Consider the following 19390-nt stretch of genomic DNA (forward strand, 5'->3'; position numbering starts at 1 on the left):
CTGTTGAGCCAACCATCCCTTTAACGTTAACTAGTAATAACTTCATGAACTTCTTCACAAATAAAATTTTTATCATTAGAGAAAAAATTACCAGTAATCATCCCACAGATGTAATATTATCTACAGCTACTCTTAGTACCATTGATGTTAAGTTAGACTCTTTTTCTCCAATTGATCTTTCTGAGTTAACTTCAATAATTAATTCCTCAGAACCATCAACGTGTCTTTTAGACCCCATTCCTACAAAACTTCCATTAATTAATTCTTTGATCTTAAATATGATCAACCTATCTCTAATAATCAGCTATGTACCACATGCCTTCAAGCTGGCTGTAGTTAAACCTTTACTCAAAAAGCCATCTCTAGACCCAGCAGTCTTAGCTAATTACAGGCCAATCTCCAACCTTCCTTTCATATCAAACATCCTTGAAAGAGTAGTTGTCAAACAGCTAACAGATCATCTGCAGAGGAATGGTTTATTTGAAGAGTTTCAGCCAGGTTTCAGAGCTCATCACAGCACAGAAACAGCTTTAGTGAAGGTTACAAATGATCTTCTTATGGCTTCTGACAGTGAACTCATCTCTGTGCTTGTCCTGCTAGACCTTAGTGCAGCATTCGATACTGTCGACCAAAATATCCTATTAGAGCGATTAGAACATGCTGTAGGTATTACAGGTATTGTACTGCAGTGGTTTGTATCATATCTATCTAATAGACTCCAATTTGTGCATGTAAATGGAGAGTCCTCTTCACACACTGAGGTCAATTATGGAGTTCCACAGGGTTCAGTGCTAGGACCAATTCTGTTTACATTGTACATGCTTCCCTTAGGCAGCATCATTAGAAGACAAAGCATACATTTTCACTGCTATGCAGATGACACCCAGCTCTATCTGTCCATGAAGCCAGATACCACACAACAATGAGTTAAACTGCAGGAATGTCTTAAAGACATAAAGACCTGGATGGCCGCTAACTTTCTGCTTCTTAATTCAGATAAAACTGAGGTTATTGTACTCGGCCCTGAAAATCTTAGAAATATGGTATCTAACCAGATTCTTACTCTGGATGGCATTACCTTGGCCTCCAGTAACACTGTGAGGAACCTTGGAGTCATTTTTGACCAGGACATGTCCTTTAACGCACATATTTAACGCACATATGTAAGACTGCTTTCTTCCATTTGCGCAACATCTCTAAAGTTAGAAATATCCTGTCTCAGAGTGATGCTGAATAGTGATGGGATTTCCGGCTCTTTTTAGAGAACTGGCTCTCACATATGCTTTCAATTGTGTAATTTAAGTGATCTAGGTAACATATATAAATAAAACCACTTTTTTTTTACATTAGTAATTCCTTTTGTGCATAATTTTATATTGTTGTTAATAATAAATTAATTAAAGCAACAAAACAACCTAAAGAGCCGGTTCGGAGCCGAAAGAGCCGGCTCTTTTTAGTGAGGCGAGCAGAAGGAGCCGGTTCTCTAAAAAGAGCTGGAAATCCCATCACTAGTAGTGATGGTAAATTTGATTCCTTTTAGTGAATCGAGTTTGAATGAGTCACTCACCAAAATGAATCGGGTGTTTTGAGTCATTTGAGTCACTGAGTCAGTTGCTAGGAGAGTGCAAAAAATTTACATTTTCATGCAAACTTAATTTGTTTGTCTTTTCATGTAAACCCTATTGCTAAGATGAGTGATTGAAAAAGAAAAACAACTCTTTTATAGAGCAAAAAAGAGCAAAAAATAAAGATTTGTAAAGGGAACATTTATTTTTATTTCAATAGAATATCAATGAAATTTCTGACAGATAGAAAATGAAATGTGAATCAACAAAATCAAAATCAAAAATATAAATAAAAATAAATAAAATTCACAGATTACTGTGTTCAAAAGTACTAGTCCACTTCAAAATTAATTGTCCCTTACAGATTGGCATTGAGGAAAATAAGCTCCCGAACTTTTCCAGGGCTGAGGCGGTTCCTCCTGTCTGTAATTATTTGTCCTGCCTTTGAAAAGATCCGCTCTAATGGAACGGAAGTTGCCACTATGCAGAGTCTCGTCTTCATAATATCGCAGGTTTTTTTGAAGACAGTGGCACGGGACTTCCACCACTCCAGGAGGTCAGATGTCCGGGGTAGGAGTGGCTCTGACAGGAATCCTTTAATCTCCAGCATTGCCTCTGTGAAGGGGTTTTGGACTCCTGGCCTCAGTGATGCAACCCGCTCCTCAAAATCGGCCCAAATCACAGGCACTGTCTCAGTGGAAGTACTGGCCTGTGGGACACCCTCTCCTTCCTCTGTGCTGGGTGTTGCCAGTGGCAGTGGTCTTAAGGACCTTGATGCAGCTCCCACAACTCTTGTTACAGCATCTTCTGCATGTCTATCATGTAAAAATGCATGCTTCTTGAACCTGGGATCCAAAAGTGTAGCATCTGCAAGCAGGCTCACTTGTTCGATCCCCCCAGCCGTTTGACAATTTCTGCCATGAGGATGTCTACCATGTTGTGGATTGGCTGATAGATGGAAGGACTTCTCTGTCTGTGTGCAGTAATCCTCTGCAGCCCTCTTGCCATTAAAATGGCTTTTGATCCAGTAACAAACCTGTTGAGGAGAAATAAAGGAAAGACTATAGTTCCATGCGTTTTAATGCAGTTACAGTGCAGTGCATTAAGCATACATTGTCATATAAAACCATTTTACAGTTTACATTTAATTATAAGCTGTTGTAAGAAACATCTTAAATGCTATTATCTGGGAAAGAATTGAAAAATGTGTTTAGGCAAATGTAATGACACAACATGAAATATATACATGTATTATGATACTATTTTAACATACCTTTCGGCACTCAGTTCCACAGTCACTTCCTCAAAAGGCTGCAGGATCTCACAGGTTTCCTTGACCATCTCCCACTCTTCAAGTGACAGGGTTTGCAGCTGTGGATTTACCAAGGCCAGGGTGGAAATGAGGGGATCCTTCACTTCTGCAATCCGCTTCAGCATGTAATAAGTGGAATTCCACCTGGTTGGCACATCTTGCTTCAGTCGTAGTTGGGGCTGTCCCATCTGCTGCTGTGTCTCTCTCAGTTTAGCAGAAGCCACTGTGCTGCGGCGTGTATATTCAGTTATTGCTTTTACCTTTCTAATAATTTCTTGAATTTGAGACTGATGGATTCCCTTTCTGACAATTAAATTCAAAATGTGTGCAAAACAATTTAGATGGTTCCAGTGCAGGATGTCACCCACAGCCTTCTTGACATTGGCTGCACTATCACTTACACATGCAACTATCTTTTCCATAATGGCCCATTCAGTTGCAATGCTTTCCAGCTCTCTAGCCAGGTTTTCAGATGTATGGTTGTCTTTTAATTCAAAACAGTCCAACAAGTTTGACTGCAGCTTAAACTCGGTCACATAGTGGCATGTAACAGACATGTAACTTGCTGATGTGCTGGAGGTCCAGCAGTCAGTTGTTAAGCACACAGCAGGTGCTGTCTTGATTTTTTCCTGAACATCAGCTCTTATCTTCTGAAACAAATTGGGCATCAGCTGTCTTGATACTGTACTTCTACTGGGAAGAACATATGAAGGATCAAGTGCCTTGGTGAACTCCCTAAATTCTCTGTCATCAACGATTGAAAAGGGCTGAAAATCTTGGGCAATCATTTTAACCAGAGCCTGGTCAACCTTGCTCTGCTGAAGTGGTATCATGGGCCTTGACACAAATGCTCCCATGTAAGACTGGCTCTGTCTTCTTTTTGCTGATTGTTGTTCTTGCCCTGCTGTGTGTGTGCTTGTATTTTCTTTCTGAGTACTTGTTGATGTGCTGCTGGAATAAACAGGTGATGTGACCGCTGTTGATAATGCTGCTGTTGAAGATTGTTGCTCCTGCTGCTGGCTGCTAGGTTGTCCAATGCTAGTAGCTGCGTTTTGACTGTGCTGTTGTTGTAGCATGACTGTGGGGTGCTTGCTACTGAGATGTCTTCTCATATTTGATGTACTTGCCCCTCGAAAAGACAAAACTGTCTTGCAAATGTTGCATTGTGCGTGTGTTGCACTTTTCATTTGAAAATGCATCCAAATATCGCTTCTTCGATGACTATCCATTGTTCCTCGTATCTTTAACTCGCACTGCCGGCAAACAACACCGTAGTACCGCCCCCTTGCCCCATACACGTGGAAAAAAACACAAACACCTTTAGAATTTTCTGTTTTTTTATTATTAGTATTTTCCTCAAATGTGTCACATATATATTTTCTTATCTAAATAATTTAGTGAAATAGCGAATTTCTAATTATTTAACTTACATTATTGCAGCAGCAGTTCATATATTTTTTCCTTAAGTCTGCTTATGATCTTTTCAAAAAAACAAAGTGTAGACTGAATGTTATACTGCGTCAGTCAGACTATCGGATTTCGTCTTCGGTGAAGGAGCGACTCTTCCAAGGTAACACGCTCTGAGTTTCAACAGCTGATAACCGAGAGGGAGGGGTGAGTGTGTCTCATGAAGCATGAGGGTCCACTGAGCTGTGTACCAGGGGGCGCTAATGTACCTTAACGTTGGTGCTAACTAAGAAGAAGAAGAAGCTGCGAATCGGGAGGGAGGGGGTGAGTGAGTGAGTGATTCCTCTATGCTACGATTCAGCACAGGAAGGGAGGGGGTGAGTGAGTCAGTGATTCGTTCAACTCGATCGAGCTATGAGCCAGGAGGGAGGGGGTGAGTGAGTCAGTGATTCGTTCAACTCGTTTTAGCTGTGAGCCAGGAGGGAGGGAGTGAGTCCTGAGTGATTCGTTTATGCTACAATTCAGCACAGCAAGGGAGGGGGTTAGTGAGTCCTGAGTGATTCGCTTATGCTACGATTCAGCACAGGAATGGAGGGGGTGAGTAACTCAAATGTGCTGTTAGCATGTTAGCTGAGCGATGCTACAGTGAACCAAGGAGCTATTTTCTTGATGTGAGGTTTCTACTCAAGGTTTTTTCTTCCAGTTCAGAGCAGAAATGCTTTTGTTAAGAAACTGGCTGTTGTTTCCCCCCCACAATTTTAATTATAAGCTAGATATATTTCTACTAATGGAATTAGCTTGCTAACAGCAACAGGGATGAGTCAGTGAGTCAGTTGGGCTTGTGAATCATGATTCACGAGTCAGTAAAGTGATTCTCGAGTATTGAATGATTCGTTCACGAATCGAACATCACTAATCACTAGTGCTCAGTCGCCTAGTGCCTGAGCTCGGATCATACCAAAATTAGGGGGAATTTACGATGGTACGCTCTGTGCTTCGTGTGTTGTTTTTGTTTTATACAGTTGTCAGGCAGGCATCTAACTAACAAATTACACTCTGAAAAAATGACCCGGGCTTAAGCCCTGTAAGCCACCACCCCCGCTCCGCTGATGGTTGACTCCAAATCTCCTGAACACTATGTCGATTTGAGAAGACCGAAACAGCGAGACCAAGACCGAGACCAAAGTCAGTCGAGACCAAGACAAGACCCAGACAAAAGTCCACGTAAAAGTGGTCTCGAGACCAAGACCGGTCTCGAGACATCCAACTCTACAAAAGAATGCCACATCACTCGATGGAAATGAGCATTATCAGCCTACACCGGGCTGAAGTCAAAGACAGCCCGAAAGGATCTGAGGTCTGAGTTGCAGTCTGAGGTGCAACCCGATGGTGTCAGATGGACCGAAACATAACTTTTCAGAGGTGTTCTATGGATTTTTATTTCAGGCAAGCATGGTTCAAGGTTCAAGGTTCTTTATTATTTGTCACATGCATAGTTATACAAGTATAACACACAGTGAAATGTAGCCTGACACGCTCCTCGACATGTGCAAAAATTGGGGGGGGGTGTAGAGGAAGAACATTATATATATATATATATATATATATATATATATATATATATATATATATATATATATACACACATATAGTATATACACTGGGTGAATGTGCAGTAGTAGCAGCAAGCAGGTGAATTCTGTACATTAATATGGATAGATATCTGACTATTTTACAGGATAGACAATATAAACATATTTAAAATTAAAGGAATTGAAATGTACATTGTGCCTTGGTTTAGTGTCTGGAAGAGTCCTGTCTCAGTCAATTATAGATGATGTGAGAGGGCGGGTGTGTGTGTTTAGGGCACGGACGGTCAGTCACGTCAGTGGTATCAATTCCCTTATTCTCCAGGAATTGCCTGCATGAGGCTAGGTACTGTCATGCACCAGAAGGAACCCAGGACCCACTGCACCTAATGGCTGTTGCCAAGCCTGTACTGAAATGGATAAATGTGATGCTTTTTTCCACTCAAAAATGTTGCTACAGAACTGAGGCAGCTTGCGCAATAATACATTGCTCTAATCATGGACACAAAGGGGAGAGAGTACACCTCTGAGACAGTTTAACAGTCCTGGGACTGGTATGTACCTAGCCTCTTGTTTCTGAGCTAGGATTAATATGTCACCTCTGTCACTGCAGGAGCCCTGTCCTATGCTGAGCTGGGAACATGCATGAAGAAGTCTGGCGGGCATTACACATACATAATGGAAGCGTTTGGACCTCAGATGGCTTTTATAAGACTATGGGCTGATCTCATTGCTATAAGGTAATGCTTTTTGCCTCAAATTAAGTCTGAATCTTTAGCTCTACAAATCATTGTTTTTTGTCACAAAGTATAATATAAAGGATGTTGCTTGTGGTGGCAAGAGTCACTGGTTCCAGCAGTAAGCAGCTATTTTCTGTAACAGTGTAAAGCCTTAATACAATGCTAACTCGGTAGCAAACAGAGAGACAGATGCAGTCAGTGACAGGTCAGTAGTTGGTGGAGACCAAAAACAAAGCTAAACAAGACAAATGTTGGACTTAAGTGAGTATTAACATGATTCAAAAAGGAAGCTGATGTTACTCATCAAACCTGATGGGACCTTTGCCATAACATCTTTATAAGTGTTATCTTTCAGTTTGATTTACAGATCTGTTGCTCATTAGTGACCACATAGTATAAATAAAACTGAATTGAATTGAAAGTTTAGACTCGGGGTGTCACATGTAACCACGGATTGACGATAAATCTGATTATATAAATTGTCTAATTGTATGTGTTTGTACAGTTACTGGGACTTATTCAACACAAAATACAACAAGTTGTATGGAGGTGATGAAAAAGTTTAAGAAGAAAAGACAAGAAGCTATAGATGAATTTAAATGACAGTATTATTTCTATTATTATATTATATATATTATTGCATTTGGGTGCTCTAGTTTAGATTATACCACATCAGCACAAAAATAATTTCTCTCAATCTCAGGCTTTTACATCATCACCATCACACAAGTCAATGCTGCTGTAATTGGTGGAGGAGCAGAAAACAACTCGTACGCCTCTAGTCACCTAATGTGTTGCAAATATTGTGTAGTGTCTATTTTACAAAAAAAATGGTGTATACATAATCTCTTAGACTGTGTTTGGTGGGGAGCAAAAGCTGAATGGCTGCATGTGACACTAAGTTTACTTTGTACCACAGAGTTGAAAAAATGCTCTATGGAAGTAAATGTGTACACAGACAAGGTGAAGCAGTACAAACCAGTCTACTGGCTATTTGGAGCTGCACAATCTTATGCTACCCTCAGGCTACAAGGACTGAATGGAAACCATGGGAAATGAACAGAGAGGGAGGCAGAGAATGAAAACAAGAATGAGGGGGACAAAGAGCGATTTCCCCGGCTGCAGTGACTGCTGTGGGAAATGAAGAGGGAAATACAGATGAGCCAGAAGCTGAGCCTTTGGGACTAGCCAGTATTGTTTCATTCATATTGAAACCAAGCCCACTACTGTGCACAGATGAGGATGTGATTATGGAAATGTTATGTCTAGGAAGTTGCCCATCTGATATTACAAACAAACTCCGATCGTTATACCTGCTACAGTGGGACTTACAGTGGGATGTGAAAGCCGGCTTGGAAATCACCACGATCGTATTTATTTGAGAAAGCTTTTAAATAGACCAGAGTCTGTGAAATGTGCTGTATAAGTAAACGTTTTTTTTTAACTTATTTATGATCTAACACATGTACCATCACCAAGTAATTTTTTTCTAAGAAGTCTTGTCACATATTTCATAACTTTCTATGAAGTCATGTTGGATCTTTCAGCATCAGCTGTATTATGCTGGGTTAAAAACCCATCAAACTGAGATCCTTTGATTTCATTTTTGTGACTTTTGTGTTTCACTTGCTTTTAAAAATGTATATCACAAAAACAAATATAACAAATATGCTGCCATCTAACAGATGCTTGTTTTCCCATACCCGCTACTGCATTTCTTTGTTTCATGTCCAGCTGCAGTGAATCGAAGTCATGTATTTGCTTTGTATTAGCTTTGATTTTGGTCACCACCTTCAGTGTTAGCTCTAGAACCATGTCTTTTTTGCTGTACTGACTTGATGAGACTGCCAAAGGTGAAGATGCAGAAAATGAAACAAAGCTGTAGTTGAAGGTGACTAAAAAACTCTACAAGGCTGGAAACATAAGTGATAATCTTTTATGGACGTATGAATGTTACCTAAGGTTATATAAATTAATGTTAATATAAAAACTGACATATTTGGTTGCATCTTGCAGGCCTGCAGGCATGGCGGTCATTTCTCTGGCCTTTGGTCAGTACATCCTGGAACCTCTGTTCATGCCATGTGGTATCCCCCCCCTGGCTGTCAAACTGGCCACAGCCATTGGCCTAAGTATATACCTTTGCTACTGTAATAAGGAGTGTTATAATATGCCCAGATGTTATCTTAGTGAATTGTTGTGAAGGGTGTTGTAAATAGCTCGGGTAAATAGCAGAAGACAGAAGTGTGCATGAGAAGGAAGAGGGGTTTGACAAAAAGACCCAGGACTATCCTCAGCTTATCAACCTTCTAAACAATCATAGGGCACAACAATCTCCAGTATAGCAAATTCACATGAATGAGCATTTCAGAGCATTTTAAACTGGGCCACTGATTATACACACTGATAGTTGCTCAGTTTCTCATATTCAGCCAAACTTTCCTACGTTCAGCACTGTAAATAACTGAGTTTGAATTCTGTCAAAAGTAGGACATTTTGTTTATATCATAAATGTTTGAACATAAAGTATAATTTGTTTTGTCAACACAACAAATTATTGATGGAATAAATAATCGCATCATGGTTTCCCAACTAAAGGATAAGTTGAGTGAATTAGTTGATCCTTCTCATTTATCTGAGGGAACATCAGGGCTTTGTCAGTCTAGTCGAGAGATGTAATGTCTCTAGCATGTCCTGGGTCTATCTTGAGGCCAGTCAGGAAGGGTGCTAGGCAGATGGTCGAGCCACCTCAACTGGTTCCTGTCATTGCGGAGGGGTATTGGCTCTATTTCTGATGAAGCCAGCAGAACTACTTTACCCACTAAAAGCAGAGATGAGGCCACCAAAGTTGAAGCCTTCCATAATTTGGCTCCAACTAGAATTTCTGTCCATAGAAATTCTGAACATAATCGGTGACACAGAAATGCCTTAGTGCCGTCTAGCACCCAGTGCAAATTAGTCCCACTTATTTCCAACAAAGCGACCTTCCGACGTTCCAAGCTCTCGCTGTAGTTGTACAATGGCTTGGAACAGTGGGTCAGGTACCCCATACTCCTGTAGCACCTGCCACAGGATACCTTGACGGATGCAGTCAGATACTTTCTCCAAACGTACAAAACATTTGTAGAATGGTTAGAAAAAAATACTGACGCACATTAAATATTCTCGAAAGGGGATATTTCTTAAAGATGGTAATTGTAACCACAATTTGCCAATACAGAGACTCCACCTCAGTTCTCCACTCAACGCAAGAGAGTCCAAAAACATAGAGGAACTCAGTGTGAATCTCATCCAATCCAGAGTTTCTGCCACCCAGTAGTAATTTAACTACCTCAGGGTCCCTGGTCCTCCAACTCTGCTTTCTCTTCTGAAGGCCTGTCAGTGGGATACAAGGCTGAGGGGCCCAAGTAACCCAGTACAGGGTGAGCTGGAGTGAAGTGGAAGACTGAAAAGACACCACTTGATATATTCGTATATTATATAATTATCATAATATAATATAATATAAACATGTTTTGACAAAAACAAATGCCCCCCACGCCAAATTTGTAGCTAAAGGCATCTGGTTATCAAAAAGCTTACAAAATGTTTCCTTTAATTCTAAACTGGTTTCTTGTAAGGCAGCGGTCCCCAACCCCCGGGCCTCGGACCAGTACCGGTCCGTGAGTCGTTTGGTACCGGGCCACGAGAGTTGAGGCTCAGGTGTGAAATGTATAGTTTTCAGGGTTTTTATCGGTTTTCAGCGTTATTTTGTTATCGTTTTTATCGTTCTTTTCACGTGTGTTATGAATAAATTTCCTTTTTTTCGGTACCGGTACTAGTTTTATTTTGTTGTATTTATCCGCGACACCTTAAAGGCTGGTCCATGAAAATATTGTCGGGCATAAACCGGTCCGTGGCGCAAAAAAGGTTGGAGACCGCTGCTGTAAGGCACAGGTTGTGACTGACGTTAGCACAGAAAACAACATTCAGGGACATCTGATCTTTAGTCACTACATAGAAAGTAATCCCACTTACTAAATGTAATAATGTGATATGACTAGCTTAGACTTTTCTGTTGATGGTGAGCCTTCAATATGGTCACAAACACTGTATGACTGCTTGACATGGTTCCCTCTCTCTGCAGCGTCTGTTATGTACCTGAACAGTATGAGCGTAACGTGGACAGCCAGGATTCAGATCTTCCTCACTGTCAGCAAGCTTCTGGCCATTGCCATCATAATAGTGCCAGGCATGTACCAGCTCTTTAAAGGTATCATCAGTGACACCTCTCTAGCACTGCACACGTACCACCACCAAAATTCTGAGTGTTCTGGGTTGCACACAGTGTTCAGCTGCACGTGGTTCAACATGAATCCTGCGTGTCATACACACCTGCTCACAGCATGCTACAGGTCGAGCATTTATTGGTGTCCGCACAGCAGGACAGGATTTCTGTCTTCCTCTCAACTGCAGACTTTGCTGTACTTTAAAATGTCATTAACTTAAAATGTTTCTCTGAAGCAATACTGTATGTGTCAGTGAGCACTCTTTGCATTCATTCCTTAAAACAGTAAAGTTAGTACATATTATGTATATAATGTTCTCCCAAGCCCTGGACTGCACACGATCTGTTGTATTTATTCAGTTTATCTCTCTTAATCTTTTTCACTCTGTCCACATTTCTGTAACGTAAGCCCAGATTGCAACTCATATATGCATATTTAATAAATTAAATAAATCTTCTTCATGAATTTGACCTTTAAATTAATTATACTTTTAATAACTTGATTATACTTTTGGGCTGTTTAACTCAGCATTTTCCTAATGTGAACAAATTATTAATTCAAAGAAATTTCTTAATTAACTTCAGAAAACGAATTACTCATTGACACGCAAATGTAATTACTGATTTTTCTTTGTGTGCCCGGCTGAGTCATTTGTGCACAGAGATAATGAAGCACCGTACTCCTGAAGCCTCTGCAGAAGGCAACCTCCAGCTTTAACGTTGTAAAAAATAAATCTACATTTGCACAGCTGATGGTGAATTATTGCAATTAATGTAATAACTCAACCATGGAGTTCATGTAGAGAGGCCAGTGTCTCCAGTAGCCCTCAGGTATACAGAGAGCTTTGTGATCATTTCTGTGATTGCAATTGTTAAAGATATTAAAATGATTTAAGAATTCACGTTTCTCTCACAAAACGCTACGTCCAGATGACCAGAATCAACTTTTGGAAATTTACTTTCCTGGATGATTGAGAATGCATCAAGACATCTTGCACAATAAGGCAAATGTGGCAGTTGATGTGTGTGCATGCTTGCAGGAGAGACCAGACACTTTGAGAATGCCTTTGACCTGAGTAATGTGCAGCTCTCTGGTATGCCACTGGCTTTCTACTCTGGGATGTACGCGTATGCTGGATGGTAAGTGTGCGCACGGTACACACATACACACACGTCTGGTTTGCTATCCTCCTGGTGACATCCCATTGACATAATGCTTTCCTGAGCCCTTTACTCTAACTCTAACCATCAAAAATGAATGCCTAATCCTAACCCTAATCATAACTACTTTAAAGAAGATTATTTTTTCAGGGAGCCCCTCATCCTTCCCTCGGTCTGGGAACCTGAGTGGTATACATTGTATGATACCATCCAGGACTTGATGCGCTATCAGAGAATTACAAAATAACAGACAGATAGTAATCAAGCCGGCGGACAAAGGGTCCAAAATAGTTCTAATGGACAAGCAGCAGTATAGGCTGGAAGCAAATAGACAATTGGAAGATGAAAAATACTATAAAAATATTCCTAGCTCTATCCAAACTGTGGTACAGCTTCAAATAGGACAAATCGTCAGACAGCTTTTCCATAAAAAGTATATCTCAGCTAAACAGCGGGACTATTTATTAGGATCCAACGATCCAAGTTCGAGACAATTCTATCTGTTGCCTAAGATACACAAGCGACCTGATACATGGACGAGACCAATAGTTTTGGATTGCAATAATCACAATACATTGATCTCTCTACCACAGGCATCCAAGTTATTTAAAAGATACATACCACTTCTTGCAGGTAATCCATCCCATAGTTGTGCCTAACCAAGCGTTTTTATTTACAATTGACATACACAGTCTTTAAACAAGCATCAACACACAGATGTGACTGATGGGGTGGAAAACTTCTTCCTGCGTTATCCGGTCACCAAGCGCCCGGATAACGCAGAAATTCTACATCTGTTGGAACTCTATCTTACCAACAATGACTTTGAATCTCAGGCTCTCCAAGGTATGGGGGCCCATCTCCCCTCACCACACTCCCTGCCAGTGGCTGATGCCCTCAGACGTTGGTGTGTTGGTGGTTCTTGGTGTCTGGGACTGGGTGCTCATGTATGTACCAGCTCACTCCTGGTGGCCGATTGGCGGGGCCGGGCGCCTGTGGCCCGGCTGGGCTCCTTCCAGGGGGTGGGGTGCCCTCAGGCCTCTGGCCTCTGGGCCTGAAGCTCGGTCCTCTCTGGCACAGCTGGCTGCCGGCAGAGCCCGTGGGCACGTCACTGCAACCCCCTCTGGCCTCTGCTCCGTAGCTGCTGGGCGACCTCTCGTTTGGGGCTCTACTCAGCTCTTCCCAGGAGGGTGGCACGGTTCCCCCCCTTTGGTGGTCCTCCTCGGGTCCTCGTACTCTGGGGCCTCTGGATGTCTGGAGTTTTGATCAGAATCAGAATCAGAATCAGAATCAGAATGGGTTTATTGCCAGATGTTGAGGTTTACAACATTAGGAAATTGCTGCGGTGCTTCAGTGCAGACAATAAGAATTAAAGTGCTATGTAGAAAGAAAGATATGTGCATGAGATATACATGAGATATATACATGAGAATAAGAATTATGAGTGCTACGTAGAAAGATATATACATGAGTGCAGGTGGTGATCAGTGCCAAACATGAAATGATGCAGTGACACAGCGTAGGGTCATGTGTTAGTGGCGGGGACAATCATGTGGTTATTGTTCATGTGTCCAACAGCAGAGGGGAAGAAACTGTTCTTGTGGCGAGAGGTTCTGGTGCGAATGGACCGGAGCCTCCTGCCTGAGGGGAGCAGGTCAAACAGACTGTGTCCAGGGTGAGAAGGGTCAGCTGAGATCCGGGCTGCACGCCGCAGTGTCCTGGAGGTGTACAGGTCCTGCAGAGATGGGAGTCTGCAGCCAATCACCTTCTCAGCAGAGCGCACAACACGCTGCAGTCTCTGTTTGTCCCTGATAGTGGCTCCAGCGTACCACACGGTGATGGAGGAGGTGAGGATGGACTCGATGATTGCAGTGTAGAATTGCATCATCGTCCGTGTTGGCAGGTTGAATTTCTTCAGCTGCCTCAGGAAGTACATCCTCTGCTGGGCTTTCTTGATGACGGAGGTGATGGTGGGCTCCCACTTCAGGTCCTGGGTGATGGTGGTACCCAGGAAGCGGAATGAGTCCACAGAGGTGATGGGGGTGTCAGTCAGGATGATGGGGGGGAGTGGGGCTGTGTGCTTCCTGAAGTCCACAATAATCTCCACTGTCTTCTGGGCATTCAGCACCAGGTTGTTGTGGCTGCACCAAGACACCAGACGTTCAACCTCTCTCCTGTAGGCAGACTCGTCCCCGTCCGAGATGAGCCCAATGACGGTGGTGTCATCTGCGAACTTGATTAGCTTGACAGACTGGTGGGTGGAGGTGCAGCAGTTGGTGTACAGGGAGAAGAGCAGAGGAGAAAGAACACAGCCCTGAGGGGAGCCGGTGCTGATGGTCCGGGAGTCCGAGACATTCTTTCCCAGCCTCACGTGCTGCTTCCTGTCCGTCAGGAAGTCAGTGATCCACCGGCAGATGGGATCAGGCACATTCATCTGGGAAAGCTTGCCTCGGAGATGGTCTGGAAGGATGGTGTTGAAGGCAGAGCTGAAGTCCACAAACAGGATCCTGGCGTAGGTTCCTGGGGAGTCCAGATGCTGCAGGATGAAGTGTAGGGCCATGTTGATGGCGTCGTCTACAGACCTGTTGGCTCTATATGCAAACTGCAGGGGGTCCAGGAGGGGGGCCGTGAGGGTCTTGAGATGGGAGAGAACCAGGCGCTCAAATGACTTCATGACCACAGATGTCAGAGCCACGGGTCTGTAGTCATTTAGTCCAGTGATCCTAGGTTTCTTGGGGACAGGGATTATGGTGGAGGACTTGAAGCAGGCAGGCACATGACATGCCTGCAGTGAGGAGTTGAAGATGCCAGAAAACACTGGGGCCAGCTCGTTTGCACAGTGTCTGAGGGTGGCAGGAGACACACCGTCTGGGCCGGGAGCTTTCCGAGCATTCAGACTCCTAAACTGCTTCCTCACATCTGCTTCATGAATATGAAGAGTTGTGGTGGGAGGAGGTGGTGTTAAATCCTCTTTTGTGTGGGGTGAGGAGGGGGGTGTTGTAGGTGAAGTGTTTGATGGTGGTGATGGCTCTATGGAGGGGGGAGAGGTGGGGGAATTAGTGTCCAAAGTGCCTCTATTGTTGGGGTCGTTGGAGGTGTGAAGGCTGCCTGATGGCTCGTCAAAACGGCAGTAAAAGTCGTTAAGGGTGTTGGCTAAGAGCAAGTCATCAGTGGAGTGGGGGGTTTTAGGCTTGTAGTTTGTAATATTCCTAAAACCTTTCCACACAGAGGCCGAGTCATTCTCTGAGATCTGCTGCTGCATCTTCTCAGAGTGCTGATGTTTGGCAATGTCCACTTCTTTAGTGAACCTGTACTTGGCCTCTCTGTAGCAGTCCCTGTCTCCGCTTCTGAACGCCTTACTCTTTTCCAGCCACAGCTTTTTGAGTTTAGGAGTAAACCAGGGTTTGTCATTGTTATAACTCACCCTGGTGCGTGATGGCACAATGCTGTCCTCACAGAAGTGGATATAGGAGGTGACAGTGTCCGTAAACTCGTCCAAGCTGTTAGAAGCAGCCTTCAATGTGTCCCAGTCTGTGGTCTCCAAACACGTGCGAAGCTCCTCCACAGCCTTGTTGCTCCACAGTTTTTTGGTCCTCACGACAGGTTTGGAGAGCTTCAGCCTCTGTCTGTACGCGGGGATTAGGTGGATCATGACGTGGTCAGAAAGTCCGAGTGAAGCGCGGGGCACCGCGCGATAGGCCCCGCTGATCGTGCTGTAGCAGTGGTCCAATGTCCTCTCCTCTCTGGTCGGGCATTTAATATACTGCTTGTATTTCGGAAGCTCATGGCTCAGATTGGCTTTGTTAAAGTCCCCAAGAGCAATGATGAGAGAGTCCGGGTATGTCCGCTCCATGTGGAGAATCTGCTCTGCGAGTGCGCTCTGAGCTGCCTGCGCATCTGCGTCTGGCGGGATGTAAACAGCGGCCAGGATGAATGAAGCAAACTCCCGCGGAGAATAAAACGGTTTACAGTGAATAAAAAGATATTCCAGAGAGGGAGAGCAGTGCTGAGCAATCACTGTTACATCTGTGCACCAGCCACTATTGATGTAGAAGCAGACACCTCCACCTTTGGTTTTACCGGAGAGAGCGGCCTGCCGGTCCGCGCGCAGCAGATGAAAGCCCTCCAGCTTGAGCGCGCAGTCCGGGATGTCCTCACTGAGCCACGACTCCGTAAAACATAAGACACAGGAGGAGGCAAAGTCTCTGTTCATGCTTCTCATCAGGGCCAGTTCGTCTATCTTATTCCAGAGTGAGCGTACATTAGAAAGGAAGATCCCAGGAAGGGCCGTTCTCAGTCCGCGCCTCCTCAAACGCACGAGTACGCCGGCTCGCTTACCTCTCTTTCGACGTCTCACTTTCCTGATCAGAGTCAGCAGTAAATCTGCCGCAGATGCGACAAATATTGGAAATAAATCCACAGGCGTTGTAGTCCTGCAGTTAAGGAGCTCTTCTCTGGTGTAAGAATATCCAGAGGAGTGCCCAGACACAGAAGAAATGCACAAAAACAAGACAAAAGTAACGCACTGAAGCACCAGGGCATCCATACGCGGCGCCATCTTGGAAAATAATCTCCTCCATACCTGCTTCATGCCCTGGTGGACGGGGCTATGGCTCCCCACACTCCCTAGCAGATCGTTACATGGAGAAACCTTTTGAATACAAGCATGCTGATCCACACAGGTGTGCACACAGGTGTACACACGGGTGTTCACAGACACAAACTACACCTTTCTTGGCTGCTGCCTCAAAGCACATTGTGCGCTGTTGATCTTGCGTGCTGCACAATATCGTTTAATATTTAGTATCTATTGTTATCTACTGTTAGCTAGTTTATTGTGATGGTGTTGTGTTTATTATGTTGCTCTTTTTTGTTTGTTTTCTCTTCTGTTTTTTCTTATCTCCATACAGGTGATCCAGGTGTTTTGTTTGTTTTTCTTTTTTTTTAATTCCCCCCTTTCTCACCGTCTCTTCTCCCCTCTGGTTTTCTTTCTCTCCCTCTCTTTCTTTCATTCTTTCTCCCTGTCCTATCCCCCAGTCATGTCTGTCTCGTCTGTAACAACCGAAAATAAAATAAAATAAATACATAATTATAATAAAGGTCAATCAAATGGACCAATATGGCAAGGCCATGATGATCCACTTAGTAAAGTAAATCCACTTGGCATCTTTCTTGGCCTTCAGACAACAATTCTGATGGCTAAAGATCCAAACGGGACAGGCAGAAAAAAACAAAACAAAAAAACAATGACTTTGAATTTGACAATAAATGCTACTTACAGCTGGAAGGCACGGCCATGGGACAGAGATGCGCACCATCGTAGGGAAATATTTACATGAGCAAGTGGGAAAGGGGGGCGTTGGCCAAGTGTGCACTACAACCCATGTTTTATCTCCACTTCTTAGAAGATATTATAGGCGCGTGGGCACGTGGAGAAGAGAGTTTTAAACAGTTCGTGCAGATTTTAAATACACATCACCAGTCGAATAAACTGAAATATGAGACCAGCGACTCTGAAGATGGTGTCTAAAAAATTAATTTCAAAGTAGTAGAAGTTCAGAAAAAGATGTGGACCAAGGTGTATTTTAAATCTATGGACATGCATGCGCTTATCATCTGCCCCACACGTTTCACGCCATAGTTACAGATTTTACGTTTCCATCGTATATGCTGCAGGGAAATAGACAGGGGTATGTATACCTGTTGGTATATAATATATTTTGAATAGTTTGTTCTTTTTGGACCACTCTCCTCTGGTTGCTCTAATGAGTAAGGGCCTCACAGCCCATTAGTATTTGGACACGTTAGTTAAACTGTCTCCATACCTAACCATAGCCCAATTGTAACCCTGACACTAAAACCACATTTTGAGTGTGAAAAATGCCTTCAACTCTGTGCGGACTGGGATTTCGGTCCCCATTAGGATCTGTTGGTCCCCACCAGTGTAGCAAGTTTCAGATTTTTGTCCCCACCAAGATAGGTCGATCCCCCCCCCCCCCCCCCCCCCCCCACACACACACACACACACACACTGTTGCTGGTCATTAATAAGTGGAGGTAATAAACTAACTCTTTCCTTACTCAGGTTCTATCTGAACTTTGTGACAGAGGAGGTGGACAACCCTGCAAGGTAAGTTTAGTCCATGTGCTTACTCTTCTGGTCATGTAAAGTTATTTATAAATAATAGAATTTGAAGTCTAAGGAATCCTATTTCTTCATCTGTTGGACAAAAGTGGCTAGTTTCACTGTGATTAGTGTTTCTAATAAACAGCATTGGATCACGTGACTACTTTGAAGTGAAATGACTGTGTCTACTGTACCTGAGCCTTACACAGCATCTTGGTGTGTTACCAGTTACTATGGTTACTCATGTTAGAACAGGAAGGGTCCATCAACAAACTGCTGACTGACTGAACCCACTATGTGACGTTACATGCTCTACCACTTCATGGCTGAGTTACTGTTGTTCCACTTTGTCACTCTGTATTATTGTAGACTCTTTACAACATAAGTACTTTGAGGCAACCTTTGTTGTGATTTCATTCCTACAATATTCAGTATATACTGAACTGAATTGAGCTGATTTGAATTGAATTGAAGTGAATTCATCCTGTTGGCATATCTGGGACATGTGAACATTATTAGATACTGTTTCCTCTGTGTTCACAGTGACGTCTCTTCTGTTTTTAACAAAAAAATGCAGAGTACTCTGATTGTTTTGTGCTGCCTACCAAAGAATGAGCACAAAAAGCAAAACTTTGGAGCTGTTGTAGCTAGCAGAATTGATCAGCCCGATAGTAGGTGGTACATTCTGTTTACGTCTCTTAGAAAGCTGTACAGATGGAGCATGTATGGAAGTAAAACAGACATAGATATACAAGGGAAAGAAGGATGAGTAAGTCTTGCAAGTGCCTAACAGTGTGCTCCCTCCGGCCCTCAGGACTGTTCCACTCGCCATCTGTATCTCCATGGCAATTGTGACTTCTTGCTATGTGCTCACCAATGTGGCATACTACACTGTAATGTCAGCTGAGGAGCTCCTGGCCTCATCAGCTGTTGCTGTGGTAAGTACTTGGAAAAACAGTGTAAGTACTGAACCTTTAAAAGTAACTGTCACTTATCTGTCTACCTTAAATATTGTATTAGGAATAAAATAAAAAAGCAAAAACCAACAACAGTAAAACAGCAACACAACTTTATAAATGTACGTTTCCCCGCATGAGTCCTCAATCAAGGCCATACACACTCAAAGTGGGACCCCTCACCCATGTCTCTTATTCACAAAATATCTGTATCAGCTTAGTGTATAATTATAGTGTAACTAAATACATCTGTAGTGAAAATGATT

General features: G+C 43.0%; 1 protein-coding gene across 3 annotated transcripts in view; it reads left to right on the top strand.

Annotated features, from left to right (window-relative positions):
• Nucleotides 1–19390, top strand: part of slc7a11 (solute carrier family 7 member 11) — a 51737-nt gene that overhangs the window by 13359 nt on the left and 18988 nt on the right. For all 3 annotated transcript variants that reach the window (XM_082552875.1, XM_082552874.1, XM_082552873.1), the window contains exons 2-7: nucleotides 6487–6613; nucleotides 8630–8745; nucleotides 10740–10865; nucleotides 11921–12020; nucleotides 18127–18171; nucleotides 18983–19106. In XM_082552875.1, the coding sequence (XP_082409001.1) occupies nucleotides 6487–6613; nucleotides 8630–8745; nucleotides 10740–10865; nucleotides 11921–12020; nucleotides 18127–18171; nucleotides 18983–19106 (638 nt within the window). The remainder of the gene's footprint in view (nucleotides 1–6486; nucleotides 6614–8629; nucleotides 8746–10739; nucleotides 10866–11920; nucleotides 12021–18126; nucleotides 18172–18982; nucleotides 19107–19390) is intronic.

This window comes from Aulonocara stuartgranti (genome assembly GCF_965226115.1).
Source record: "Aulonocara stuartgranti genome assembly, chromosome: 2".
In the NCBI taxonomy this organism is placed as follows: Eukaryota; Metazoa; Chordata; class Actinopteri; order Cichliformes; family Cichlidae; genus Aulonocara; species Aulonocara stuartgranti.